Source organism: Diabrotica virgifera, chromosome 9 (assembly GCF_917563875.1).
Source record: "Diabrotica virgifera virgifera chromosome 9, PGI_DIABVI_V3a".
NCBI lineage: Eukaryota > Metazoa > Arthropoda > Insecta > Coleoptera > Chrysomelidae > Diabrotica > Diabrotica virgifera.
In genome coordinates, this window is record NC_065451.1 from 21,782,915 (window position 1) to 21,796,948 (window position 14,034).

General features: G+C 35.2%; 1 protein-coding gene across 1 annotated transcript in view; it reads right to left on the bottom strand.

Moving 5' to 3' along the window:
- The window catches only part of LOC126891698 (nitric oxide synthase, salivary gland), a 1,179,385-nt gene that overhangs the window by 303,430 nt on the left and 861,921 nt on the right, over positions 1 to 14,034 (bottom strand). The window contains exon 5 of the mRNA XM_050660959.1: positions 3,600 to 3,762. Within this exon, the coding sequence (XP_050516916.1) occupies positions 3,600 to 3,762 (163 nt within the window). The remainder of the gene's footprint in view (positions 1 to 3,599; positions 3,763 to 14,034) is intronic.

Below are 14,034 nucleotides of genomic sequence, written 5' to 3' on the forward strand. Positions count from 1 at the left end.
CATTAATGACACTTAATGTTTTAAAAATTATAAATGTGATGACTTTCAACCGTCAAATATTTATAACAATTGTGTGTATAATTGTACTAATTTGAACTTACATAAATACATTACAATAAAATTTTGGTTTTGAACAGTTTTATTCATGAAATAATCTCAACAAATTGCACTCGATCTCTAAAATTATTATCGAATTTTTGCCCTCGTGACACTCAAAGTGTCACTCGGGAAAAATTCGAGAATTTTAGAGCTCTTGTGCAATTACTACTGATAATTTGCCAGTTTTCTCTTATTTAAAAATCACGCGTACAGCTGCAAAATATTTTGTAAACCGTCCTGACTTCTCATATAACAAACAGAAAATACTTTTGAGAGATTAGTCCATTGACAAAATCGTAAAATTATGGCCGAAATGAAAGTGGAAACTCGTGATGTTGCTATATTTTCCTTATCAACGTCATTTCTGTCGTCATATTATACTCAACTTCATAACGAGGAGTTATCTTTTGTCGGCTTTTATATTAAACCGGCATATTTAGGTTTATTTAAGTGGTGTTCTCTTTAAGTCCATTTTAATTTTCTCGTGCTTTTTATTATTTGGCAGTATATGTTGGAAATGTAGGAAAAAAAATACAGTTTTTCGTATTTTTATTTGCAGAAAATATAGCTAAATAACTGTTCTGCATGGATTTTTTTGTTTGGTAAGTGTTTCTATACTAAATTTACAATCAAGATGCAATAGAAATAAACAAACCAAGACACGTTAAATGCTACTAGGAGCAGTCCTGAATCATAATTTACAACGTATAAACTTTGGAAATCATGATTTGGGATTTACAATGTATATACATTGTATATTATGATTCAGCATTTAACGTGTCTTGGTTTGTTTATTTCTACTGCATCTTGATTGTAAATTTAGTATAAAATCACTGCAGTGCTTATACAGTATGATGCAAAATTATGGGTTACAATCATTGTTTCAGCAACAGACGACTTAAAAAAATATCCTTTATTCACGACAATTTTAATTTCTGAATAGCCATCAATTGTTATATATGTGTTGGACATTACGTCATCAGTGTTGGAGTAATGACGTAATCGACGATTTCTTTAAATACGAACCGAGTTCACGGGGAACCTCATTTGAAAGGTCTCCTAATCTACTGTGTAACGATGTGTTATTCAATTATTTATTTATGTAGGCGTAACCAAAATTATCAAAACAGGTATCACTGATGTCGTTGAACGTATAGCCAAGCTGAAATGGAATTGGGCAGGTCACATAGCGCGACTGAAAGACTCAAGATGGACCAGAAAACTAATTGACTGGCGTCCAAGAGAAGACAAAGCAGACGCAGCAGAGGACGACCACCAACACGCTGGATGGACGACATTAACCGAATATCCAAGAAATGGCAACAAGAAGCACAGAACCATGAAGAGTGGCGAAGAATGGGAGAGACCTATGTCCAGCAGTGGACAGAAGAGGTTGTATGATGATGATGATGAAACAAAATTATGTACTTAGTTAAGTATGATGCAAAAGTATGGAATTAATTCATTAAATCAGAAACACACAATTAAAGACGAAGTACAAGGAAAAATAAAAGAGAAGAGAAAATGATATAAAAAGTGGCAAGAAACCAGATCCGACACAGATCTTCAAAACTATATGGTGGCGAAAAAGGAAGCGAAAGTAGCAGTAGCAAAAGCCAAAGCAGAAGCGTATTCAAACCTATGCGATCAACTTGATACCAGGGAAGGCGAAACAAAGATATATAAAATAGCCAAACAGAGAGCAAAGAAAGCAAAATATCTTAATCAGATTAGATGTATCCGAGATGAAAATAATAAAATACTAGTTCACGAAAGGGATGTCAAAAAGAGATGGAGAAAGTACATTGACATCTTATTAAATGAAGAATTTGACAGACAGCCTGTAGAGTCAACGGAGACAGTAGCAGCAATGGTCACCAAAATAACAAACGAGAAGTGGCTTAAGCGCTTCAAAAAATAAAGAAAGGAAAAGTGGTAGGACCAGATAATATTCCTGGGGAAGTATGCAGAGCATTGGGAGAGACAGGAACAAGGTGGCTAGCAGGTCTATTTAATAGAAGTAAGGAAGTTGGACAAATGTCATACGAATGGAGAAGCAGTATATTGGTACCTGTTTACAAAAATAAGGGAGAAATATTACAATGTACCAACTACAGGAAACTGCTTAGCCACACCATGAAAATATGGGAAAGAGTAATTGATAGACGGATACGTGAAGAGACCGAAATATCCGAGAATCAATTTGGCTTTATGCAGTGCAGATCAACAACAGATGTAATTTTCGTTATAAGGCAGTTGATGAAAAAATACAGGAGTAAAGAAACAAACGCTCATATGGTATTCATTGATCTTGAAAAAGCATATGATAGAGTTCCTCGAGAGATTCTGTGGTGGGTACTCAATAAGAAAGGAGTCCCTGGTGAATATGTGAAGATTGTGAGGGATATGTATGAGGGAGTAACGACTAGTGTTGGGACAGGTGTGGGAGAGACTGATAAATTTCATGTGAAAGTAGGATTGCACCGAGGCTCTGTGCTTAGTCCGTATTTATTCTCATTAGTTTTGGACCAGATAACAGCGAAACTACAGGGTAACATTCCATGGTGCTTAATGTATGCTGATGATGTCGTGTTAGTAGGAAATAATGAAAAAGACTTAGAACAAAAACTGGAACAGTGGAGGCAAGCTCTGGATGAAAAAGGTTTAAAACTTAGTAGGACAAAAACAGAGTATTTGGATTGTTCATTTAAAGATGGATTTACTACAAATAAAATGGTATCTTTGGATGGTGAACTGATTGTAAAAAGCAATAGTTTTAAGTACCTGGGATCGGTATTACAAAGTAATGGAGAAATAGATGGAGACGCATGCAGTAGAATTAGGGCTGGATGGATGAAGTGGAAAGAAGCGAGTGGTGTGTTGTGTGACAGAAAAATTCCAATAAAGCTGAAGAGAAAATTCTATTAAACAGCCATAAGACCGGCTATGATGGACGGAACTGAATGTTAGGCAGTGAAGAAGAAAGAGGAACAACGAATGCATGTGGCGGAAATGAGAATGCTTAGATGGATGAGTGGAGTGACAAAGAAGGATAAAATTAGAAATGAGTATATTAGGGGAAGTCTAGGTGTGGCACCAATTGATGCCAAAATGAGAGAGCATAGGTTAAGATGGTTTGGTCATGTTCAAAGTCGAGACGTTAATCACCCAATATGAAGAATAGCTGAAGTGCAGATTCCTGGAAGGAGTAGGAGAGGAAGACCAATGAAGACCTGGGGGGAGACGATAAGGCAGGACATGTTGGTAATGGGGATTGACATTGATATGACCCAAGATAGAATTGTGTGAAGAAACGCAATTAGGGAAGCCGACCCCGCAAAGGGATAAGGCAAAGAGAATGATAACGAGAAACAGACAAATAAATCACGTCAATTTTAATTTCTAAATGGCCACCAATTGATACCTGGCGTAATGACGTATTGTCGATTTTCTGTCGGAGAATGCATTCGAAAAAGATTCTGATATTTTTTTGCACTTACCTGTAACTTGGACCACTGGATTCTGCCAATACATCTTGAAGCATTCCTCCACGCTAATTTGGCCCCATAGATAAGTTCCGTCTCAGTAAGTTGGTACGTTCCAGTTTCGGTAACTTCCTTCTTGACTTGTTCCCATCGAGCTTCATGGGCTGGCGTGTTCTGTCTGCAAAGAATAAAAAAATGAGAGTCAAGCATTAACAGTGGTAGGAAATGAGATAAACATATTTAAAAGGATATATGAATGCCTCCATGTAAAAGCACTTTCATCGATTTCTGAGCTGTTCTAATAATTTCAGTTCTCTAGCTAATCGCGAAATATGTTTAAAATAGATTACAAGATTTTCCCGGACAAAGTGACAAAGAGACACAAAGAACAAGCGAAGTATATAAAAACGTGGTAAACATAGTTTAAAACTCTGGTTTTTCGCGGACTACTGTTTGGAAATGGTATGAGCACACGAGATGCTTTGTTCGGCTTGAATGTGCTGGCCCAGAGATGCATGGACATGAATCAGGATATGTACTTATGTTTTGTAGACTTTGAAAAGGCATTTGATATTCAACATAAAAATCTTGTAGATATATTAAAAAGCAAAAATATAGACAGTCGTGACATGAAAATGATATCTGATATATATTAGAATCAAACTGCCAAGAGTTGACAACCAGGACACCCAAGATATTAAAATGCAGAGAGGAGTCCGTCAGGGTTGCGTGCTGTCTCCATTAATTTTCAATGTCTACAGTGAAGCGGTATTTCAAGAAGCGCTCTCAGATTCAATAGAAGGTATATCTACCAATGGAGAAGTTTTGAACAACTTACGTTTTGCACACGATACAGTAATAATAACAGATAACAACAATGATTTACAGAACGTAATGCAACGCCTTAATGAACGCTGTCATGAGTACGGACTGAAGATGAATTTAAAGAAAACTAAATGCATGATCGTAACTAAATCAGCACACGTAAACATCCAATTAACTATTGAAGATACTGTGATTGAGAGTGTCGATAACTACAAATACTTAGGAACATGGATAACATCAAATGTAGACCAAACCAAAGAAATTAAGATACGTATTGAAATAGCACGTGCATCATTCATTAAACTTAAAAAGTTTCTTTGTTGTCGGGCTATAACGTTAGAACTACGCCTAAGGATGCTTCGATGTTACGTGTTCTCTACTCTTCTTTATGGCCTGGAAGCGTGAACGTTGAAACAAGTCCATTTCAATAAATTGGCCGCCTTTGAATTTTGGTGTTACAGAAGAATCCTATGAATATCATGGATTCAAAGAATGTCGAACGTGGAATTAACTAGAAGGATATGAGATCAACCGGAAATAATACTAACTATCAAAAGACGAAAACTTGAGTACTTGGGACATGTGATGAAAGGGCAAAAATACTCATTATTACAACTTATTATAAAAGGCAAAATCCGAGGAGAACGAAATGTGGGGAAGACGAAAAACATCCTGGCTTAAGAACTTACGAGAATGTTTCGAATGCAGTAGTGCAGAGCTATTTACAGCGGCAGTCAACAGGGTCCGATTGCCATGATAATTTTCAACCTTCGACAGAAAATGAAACTTAAAGAAGAAGAAGACTGTTTGGAATTATCCATATTTGGCCTAACTTTGAGAGACAGAGTACGAAATGATGAGATACGGCGAAGAACTGGAGTGGAAAACATCATAAAACGCATTACGAAGTTGAAGTGGAAATGGTCAGGACACGTCGCAAGACAGAGAGACAACAGATGGACAAAGAAGATTTTATAATGGCGGCCAAGGGCAGACAGCCGAAGTCGTGCTAGGCCACCTCAGTGGCGTAGCGTGAGTGTCGGCCGCCCGGGGCGGAAGACAATTTTGCCGCCCTCTTATTTAGGTCACAGTATAGGAGGAATTCTTCCTATACTGTGCTTAGGCATTTTAATTTATTTTATAACATAACATACATTCATTATAAAGAACTTTTCGGCGAGGTCATCATTATTTTGCATAACACAGGTTGGATTTTAAATAGAAAAGTTTATCTAAGTTTTACAATCACGTTTATTAATACAAAAATCCTTTTACTTTAACCATTTAGATACATTGATATAAAGATAGGTACCTTAAGATTAGGTATACCTTGACGATCGACAAAATTATATAAAATCAATTTTTAATTAGAACTAGAACGATACTATAATGTTATATTTTTATTTTTATTGAAAAGTAATATGAGTATTTGTTAGAATTAAAAACAACACTTCCGTCTTCAATTAAAAATTTATACGTCTACTTTTTTTAAGAGCAAAGTCTTTTATTGCACCATCAATGTCTATCGCATCACATACCTCTTGCTCAATAGACAAAATAGCCAAATTAGTAGTCTTAGAGTACCTACTTATTGTCGATCTTAAATAATTTTTAATCATTTTCAATTTTGAAAAACTCCTCTCACAGCTGGCATTGCTTATAGCAACTGTGAAAAATATTCGGAACATTATTAAAATATTGGGCAGGGTATCTTCCAGCTTGGATTTAACAATAAATTTAAATAATTCAAGTGAGTCTGCATTAATCAATTTCGTTGCCTGTAGCAGCAACGAAAGTCCGCAGTCGAAGTTTTTCCAGGTTGAAACCCTGCTCGTTAATTTCGTCAGATGCGTAGTCTAGATTACATTCAGTGTTGTCTGGATCTAATAATATAGCCGGTGTTAGATAAACAAACTTATCCGTTAAATTCTGTTGCTGCTGAAAATGCTCACGAATTTCTACAATAACTTTATCTAACGAAGAAAAGAGTTTTCGTCTCAACTCATTTTTCCGTTATCGAAAATATGCTTTCTTGTTATGCGCCTCCGAGGTTTTATGGAAATTCCAAGTTCTTCACACATATTGTTGCATAACTAGTCTAAGAGCTGGGAGCGGATTTTGTGCGTGATAAGTAATATGGAAAAACTATACGTGGATATGTTGAATTAGTTGTGTACATGACTTTCACCAACGGCCGGAAACCAGAGTTGGGGCCGAGGGTAGTTATAAGGGGTCAAAGTCGCCGTTTTTATTATTTTTTTTATGACGCTCATGATCGAGATAGTGCACCAAAATTTGGGAATAAGTAGACCATGAATTAGCTAAGTAAAATCCCTAGAGCCTCAAACCAGCGTTGGAGATGAGGGTAGTTTTAAGGGGTAAAAGTCGCAGTGTGTATTATTTTTTTTTGTTACCTGGCACAAAATTTGTCCCCCACGCAGCGTTCTGCCCATGAAGATTTTACTTAGTAATGTCATGATCTACTTATTCCCAAAATTTGGTGCACTATATATTTTTATATATAAAAAAACCCAATATATTTTTATACTCACCCCTGCCTACCACCCCTTTGTACCCCAAGCATCTCAATGTACAACGTCGCAAAAAACCCCTTATATTTTTTATATTCACACCTACCCCCACCCCCTTTATCGAGCACGCAGCGTTCCACTCCTGGAGATTATACTTAGATACCTCATGACCTGCTTATTCCCAAATTTTGGTGCACTATCTCGATCATGAGCGTCTCAAAAAAAATAATAAAAACGGCGAATTTGACCCCTTATAACTACCCTCGTCCCCCACCTCGGGTTTCCGGCTCTCAGGATTTTACTTAGTTATGTCATGGTCTACTTATTCCCAAATTTTGGTGCACTCTCTCAATCACGAACGTCGCAAAAAATCCCTTATATTTTTTGTATATACCCCTGCCCCACCCCTTTGTCGGTGACGCAGCGTGACACCCATGGAGATTTTACTTAGTTACGTCATAACCTACTTATTCCCAAATTTTGGTGCACTATCTCGATCATGAGCGCCACAAAAAAATAATAAAAACGGCGACTTTGACCCCTTATAACTACCCTCTTCCCCCACTCTGGTTTCCGGCTCTGGGGATTTTACTTAGTAATGTCATGGTCTACTTATTCCCAAATTTTGGTCCACTATCTCAATCACGGACGTCGCAAAAAACCCGTTATATTTTTTATATTCACCCCTACCCCACCCCTTTGTCGGCCACGCAGCATTCCGCCCCTAGAGATTTTACTTAGTTACGTCATGACCTACTTATTCCCAAATTTTGGTGCACTATCTCGATCATGAGCGTCACAAAAAAAAAATAATAAAAACGGCGACTTTGACCCCTTATAACTACCCTCGGACCCCACTCTGGTTTCCGGCCATTGGTGAAAGTCATGTACATAACTAATTCAACATATCCCCGTATAGTTTTTCCATATTACTTATCACGCACAAAATCCGCTTCTATCTCTCCGACTAAACCTACAGCGCCATTTGCCCATGCCTTTCTTTTCTCTGTCAATATCATCTACAAAGCATTTACTTTCTGAGCGCACAATCTTATGTCAAGTCCCCTTGTTGATTTTTTTGGTGCATCATTCACTTCATGTAGCACCGGTTGCCACAGGCCCAAAAAACAAAGAAAGGAAAATGACTACATCGAAACTAGTAAAGCACCTGCATATTTCCTAGTGTTTGAGCTTTCACCTGCCTCTGTCAGTTTTTCCAAAGTGACGAGAATGTCTTTGTAATGATGCCATGTCACATTTACGGCATCGCCTCTTGCACTCCGCCACGTGTCTTGAATCCTTTTTTTGCCTGTAGCTGCAATCAGAACTTCCCAACGATGTGTCGATGAGAAAAAAGAGAATAGGCAACGCTTTAAAATACCGAAAAAAGTTGTGCTGACTGTTAGTCATAAACGGGGAATTCCCACAAGTCAGTATAGACGTTATTGCCAGTCGCTACAAAATATCATTCAAAGAAAAGGAATTCCCTGAATTCGTCACAAAATAAGTATGTAATGAAAGATTCCGTGTTCTTTTCAATCGGTCCGAATTTGTAGGTGCGATAAGAATAAAATGGTTCAAATATTTACAAAATATTTTTATTATTTATTGTTAAATTTTGCCGCCCCCTAAAAAGTGCCGCCCGGGGCGGCCCGCCCCCACTACGCTACGCCACTGGACCCCTACCAGATGGACCGACGACATTAAAGAGTAGCGACAAACTGGATTGCAGCTGCCCAAAACAGAGAAGGGTGGAGACATCTTGAGGAGGCCTATGTCTGACAGTGGACAAATTTGGCTGTGTCAGTGGCGACGCGTGACTTTTTCTGAAGTGTTACCAAAACCAGATGCAAAAAATCTTATTTAAAAGAATGAAGATATGGCTAAATGTATATATACACTCACCGGCACAAAGTTCCGCCACCCAAAATTTTTGTTTAAGTTTGACAATCTATAACTTTATTATTTGTACTTCGATTTTAAAGACTCTTGCACGAGTTTGTAGGTACATGTATTGATGTCAATTGCTATTATTCCGGTAACAAAAAATTTTTGCTTATATGGCATTATACGGGGGTTAATGTAAGCGTTGTTTTTTCTCCTAACTTTAAAAAATTCTGTGGAAAAATGGGAGGGCTGATTTTGTTTCATACTCCTTTTGTATTATCTTGGAGGTATCACTAAGGTCTTGTTTTTTGAATTATCTGAATATCTCTTTTCTTGTAAGAGCTGTAATTAAAAACACTGCTTTGAAGGTTTATTTAATTAAAAATATAAAACGCACTAAAATTAACAAAACAAAACAAATTTACCAACAAAACAATTCAATAGCAGTTATGTCCACCTCTTGCAGCAACGACAGCTCGCAATCTGTTTAGCATCTAATAAATATGTGTTTTCCTTGCCTGGGGCATAGCCAGATATTCCTCTACCAGGGCCATAACTGTACCAAATTTTCTGGAGGCCTAGGATGACGGCAAATAGCTTTTTTTTATTCATCCCATAAATGCTCAATATAATTGAGATCTGGGCTGCATGCGGGCCATTCTAATCTTATCAATCCAACCTCAATGATATGAGTCAATCAGTGTTTTTATTTACAAAAAATGGTACAGCTCTTACAAGAAAAAAGATATTCGGATAATTCAAAAAACAAAATGTTGGTAATGCCTCTGGGAAAATATGACAGGACTATGAAACAAAATCAGCTATTCCATTTTTCCACAGAATTTTTTAAAATTAGGAGAAAATACAACGCTTCCTTTCACCCCTGTACAATGACATGCAAGCAAAATTTTTTGTTACCGGAATAATACCAAACAATATCAATACATGTACCTACAAACTGGTGTAAGAATCTTAAAAATCGGAGCACAAATAATAAAGTTATAAATTGTCAAACTTAATCAAACATTTTGGGTGGCGAAATTTTGTGCCGGTGAGTGTAGCTTCAATAATATCATTTTGTATATCACTGTAAACTCTCGAAAAAACAGATGTTTCTAGATTTTGACAAAATTTTTGATCTTTTTTGGCAATTAATGTTAACAATTCCCTGTAATTGCCTGGATTGTCAGAGTCATCGCACTCAAAATAACCACGAAACGCTAGTTCTTGTTTGGCCCAAAAACATACAGTATCTAAAGTGTGCTAAAGAAATACTTATCTATTTTTTTTAACAAACTCATTATGTTTAGCAATATTTGCTTTAAAAGCTTGGCTAAGAGAACTTTTGATTTTTGTTTTTGCCAAACTGAATCAAATTGGGTATACATCTTACATGTAGGTAACGGAGACATTTATTTCATGTCTCCTTTTTAAAAATCTAACACTATTTAAATCGTGAACCTGGTCCACCCATTTTTCTGTAGAAACCAGAAGACATGGCCAACAATACAGTATATTTTTCTTGCAACATAATATAACCAAGGATTTTCACTGTACCAACTAAATTTAAAATATCGAACTACTTTTCTTGATTCCTTTTTTAAATTGTTTAAAATAGGTCTTTCATTTTTAATCTCATTTTTTTTCTTCAAAATTATACAAGGAGAATTACTTTTCAAGTAGTTGATCGATTAAGAAGCGACACTCGGTTAACTACACGCACACTTTTTATAAGTACTGTCACCAATTTTAAATCTGGTAACAGTGCTACTGATACACAGCGCGCTTATGCCGTCGCTTCTTCAAAAGTTTCAGTCACTAGCCGGTCCCGAGCGCCAGCGTGGGTATATAACCATTGTAACCAGAAATGAGTCTGGTAACAGAGTATAATAAAGTGCAACTGAGTCACATAAACTCGCCAATATTTTCGTGTCTACGAGTAGTTGGCTATTTACTGAGTTAGGTACTATTACCACATAATATAATAATATATTTCTATTGGTAAAAATATTGGTAAATAGAATTATTCATCGTCATAAAATATTTATTTGCAAGATTTTTAACTGCTACCAATGGTAACAGTGGTTATATGGACGCTTCGCCAGTGGGCTGTGTGATCATGATATAACGACTGTTTGTAGAATAGGCCAACCCTAAATTTACAGTTTCATATAAAACCTTTTCTGACTTTTCCTAAAATTTTATAGTTTAAAGTATAATAAGACGTCACGATACTGATTAATTTCAACTTTTTTTTTGCTTTTTCTTTCATTAATCTCTTTTCCACGCCGGACTTCCAAATTTATAATTGAAAAGATTGAAAAGATTTTAGAGAAGAGAAGTTTCTGTATAAATTTGTAAATTTGGAAAGTAATTATATAACTTCATGAATATTCCGGTTTCCGCACAGCCAGTGTGAGAACTGTTTAATAGAAGATATGTCGGTAGTGCCATAAGGTCCAAAAACAATAACGTATTGCCAGTGTTTGTTATATTCGTGTGTAAATGTAGGATGTAAGTAAATGTAGTTTGGAAAGTGAATTGTTAGGTTTGTTGGTGATACAGTTATTTTAAAAGATAATATTTGGTAGGACTTATTAAATGTGGAGAAAAGGGTTAATTGATTTCTTTTCTCTGAAGGTTAACATACCACATATTTTAGGACCAAGGTATTGTGAAAAGAGATATTTTCTTCGATACTAATAGTGGACTTCAAAGGGCGCGGTTCAGAAATGCGTATGGTTTTATTAGAATCCACTTTAGATGAGAATAAAATTTGGCGGTTGAGAGAAAACATTTTAGTAACAGAAAATAATTTATAATAAAACAACTATAACAAAATGATTAAAAGCGCCATAACGCGACACACATTGTCCATATTACCGGGTTTAAATTAGCGTAAAAGAGTATACTTATTTAAAATATTTGCGAAAGAAATATTTGTGAAAGAGAAATTTGTTATTACACAAAGGATTCTTCGCGAGTGAGGCGACTTAAGGCGACTGTAACCTTTTCGAGCTTTTGGCACTCTGAGTCTTACACTCTACCGCACATAACGTTATAATATAAAGCGCTGGTTTCCTCGAAAGCGGTGCCGACAACCTGAGATCGTAACACTGCGATGAATGACATCATAAAAAACTGTACCATGCAAAATTATAGCGTTGGTTTCCAAGGATGCGTTGGAAGTCACTGCTTGCTGAGCTTGCACATTCCATTGCCGCAGTGAAGAACCTTGAATTTTTCACCGTAATCTGACGTATTTCATCGCAGTGCTACGGTCGCTGTTTGTCGGTGCCGCTTTCGAGGAAACCAGCCCTTTAGTTTGGGCAACGCATTAAGGACGCTACTTCTTGACAATGGTCAACACGTGTTTATCGCGTGTATAATATATGAATGATGAAATATACAGTCTGTTATAAGACATTTCAAAATAATATTTAAACTAAAAGAAGAATGCGTGTGTACTTTGTACGCACGTAAGAAGTTATACTTCTATTATATGATTTAAACGAAATTAATATACTTTTTATTTATATTTTATTTAAATATTAAACTAATTTATACTTACTACTTCTCAAATATTTTTATTAAAACAGTGCCAAAAATTAAAATAATAAAAGAATAAAGCACACACAAACACATTAAAAATGCTACAAATGATTTCTGAACATTAATTGTCGGAAATTTTTTAACTAAATACGTATTTTCTGAAAATAAAATATATAATAAATATACTTACAATCATAAAATGTATAAAAAAAATAAAAAAAATAAAAGTTTCTATTGGGATTCGAACCAGCTTATCAGCGCGGTTGGTATTGGGGTTCATTCGCCTTAAACGCTTCGCCACGGAGACAATGTGTCATTATGTGCGAAGATCGACTAACTAAACCGATTAAACTTTTGACATTTTTGAATTAAATTAAATTATTTTGATTTTGAATTGAAATGATTTAGAATTGAAAAATTACAACAAAACAGAGTAAGAAAACAATATATTAGGTGAATATTGATAGAAATTTTGATGGTAATCAAATTATGTAAATAAAAGTATTACATACTATGTATTTTGGTAGGGTCAAATAGGTAGGTACCTATGATACATTTACAATTACGTACCTGTTGCTTTTAAAAACTATTTAAAAGTCACTACAATTATAAACTTTTTTGTTTCTGTCCTCACAACAATAAAACTAATATATTATACATTTGTTTACCTTCATATTGAACAATTATTTATTATTGACAGATCATTTCAACACCTAATCAGAGCCTTATAACGACTAATACCATACTGTCGGTGTGCGCATGCGCGCAGATTAATATAAATTCACCCTCAATCTCAATCGCGAATAAAGAATTAGAACTTCAAACAATATGAAAAAAAATTTTTTAAGAACGCTTTTCTTTAACTAAAAAGACTTCAACTAAAAAGGAAAAAATAAATAAATTGGAAAAATCTAACACATTCGTCAAAGAATAGAGTGGCGCGTCTTCATCGAATAAACGGTTTTCGCCACACGCTTTTCTTTCACGAATATAAAAAAACAAGAGAATTTAAGAATTTTCCGTTAAAATCGTTTTTTTATTTAAATTATTATTATTAAACATAAAAAAAATTTATTGACTATACGCGTATTGTTCCCGCAAATGCATATGTCTGCAAATTTTTAGTCATTTGCATTGAATAAAAGGCTATCAAATTAACGTCTAAAGATTTGACACAAACGATTGAGCTAAAGAAAAGCGTTTAATTAATACGCCAAAACGAATTCTAATGTTAATTGTAGCACAAAACGTGTCTACCGGTGGTTTTTCTAAGATTACGATAATAACACGAATTTTTTTAATTCTAAGTTGAAGTTGGAATTTATTTCGTATCGTATTGAAATTTGACACGAATAAGCGCCGATTTTTATATAAACAAATATATGAGCGTTCAAAATTTGAAACTTTATTCTTTAGTTCTGAAGCATAACGTAAACAATTAACGTAAAAAGTGAAATTATGTATAGTTCATATCATTAACTACAATCCGTAAAAGTTTCAATTTTCTACATAGTAAAAAACAAGAGAATTTAAGCATTTTCCATTAAAATCGTTTTTTTATTTAAACAATTAATAAACATAAATTTTTTTTATTGACTATTGTGTGTTGTTCTATCATGTATTGTTCCCGCGAATGCATATATGTCTGCAAATTT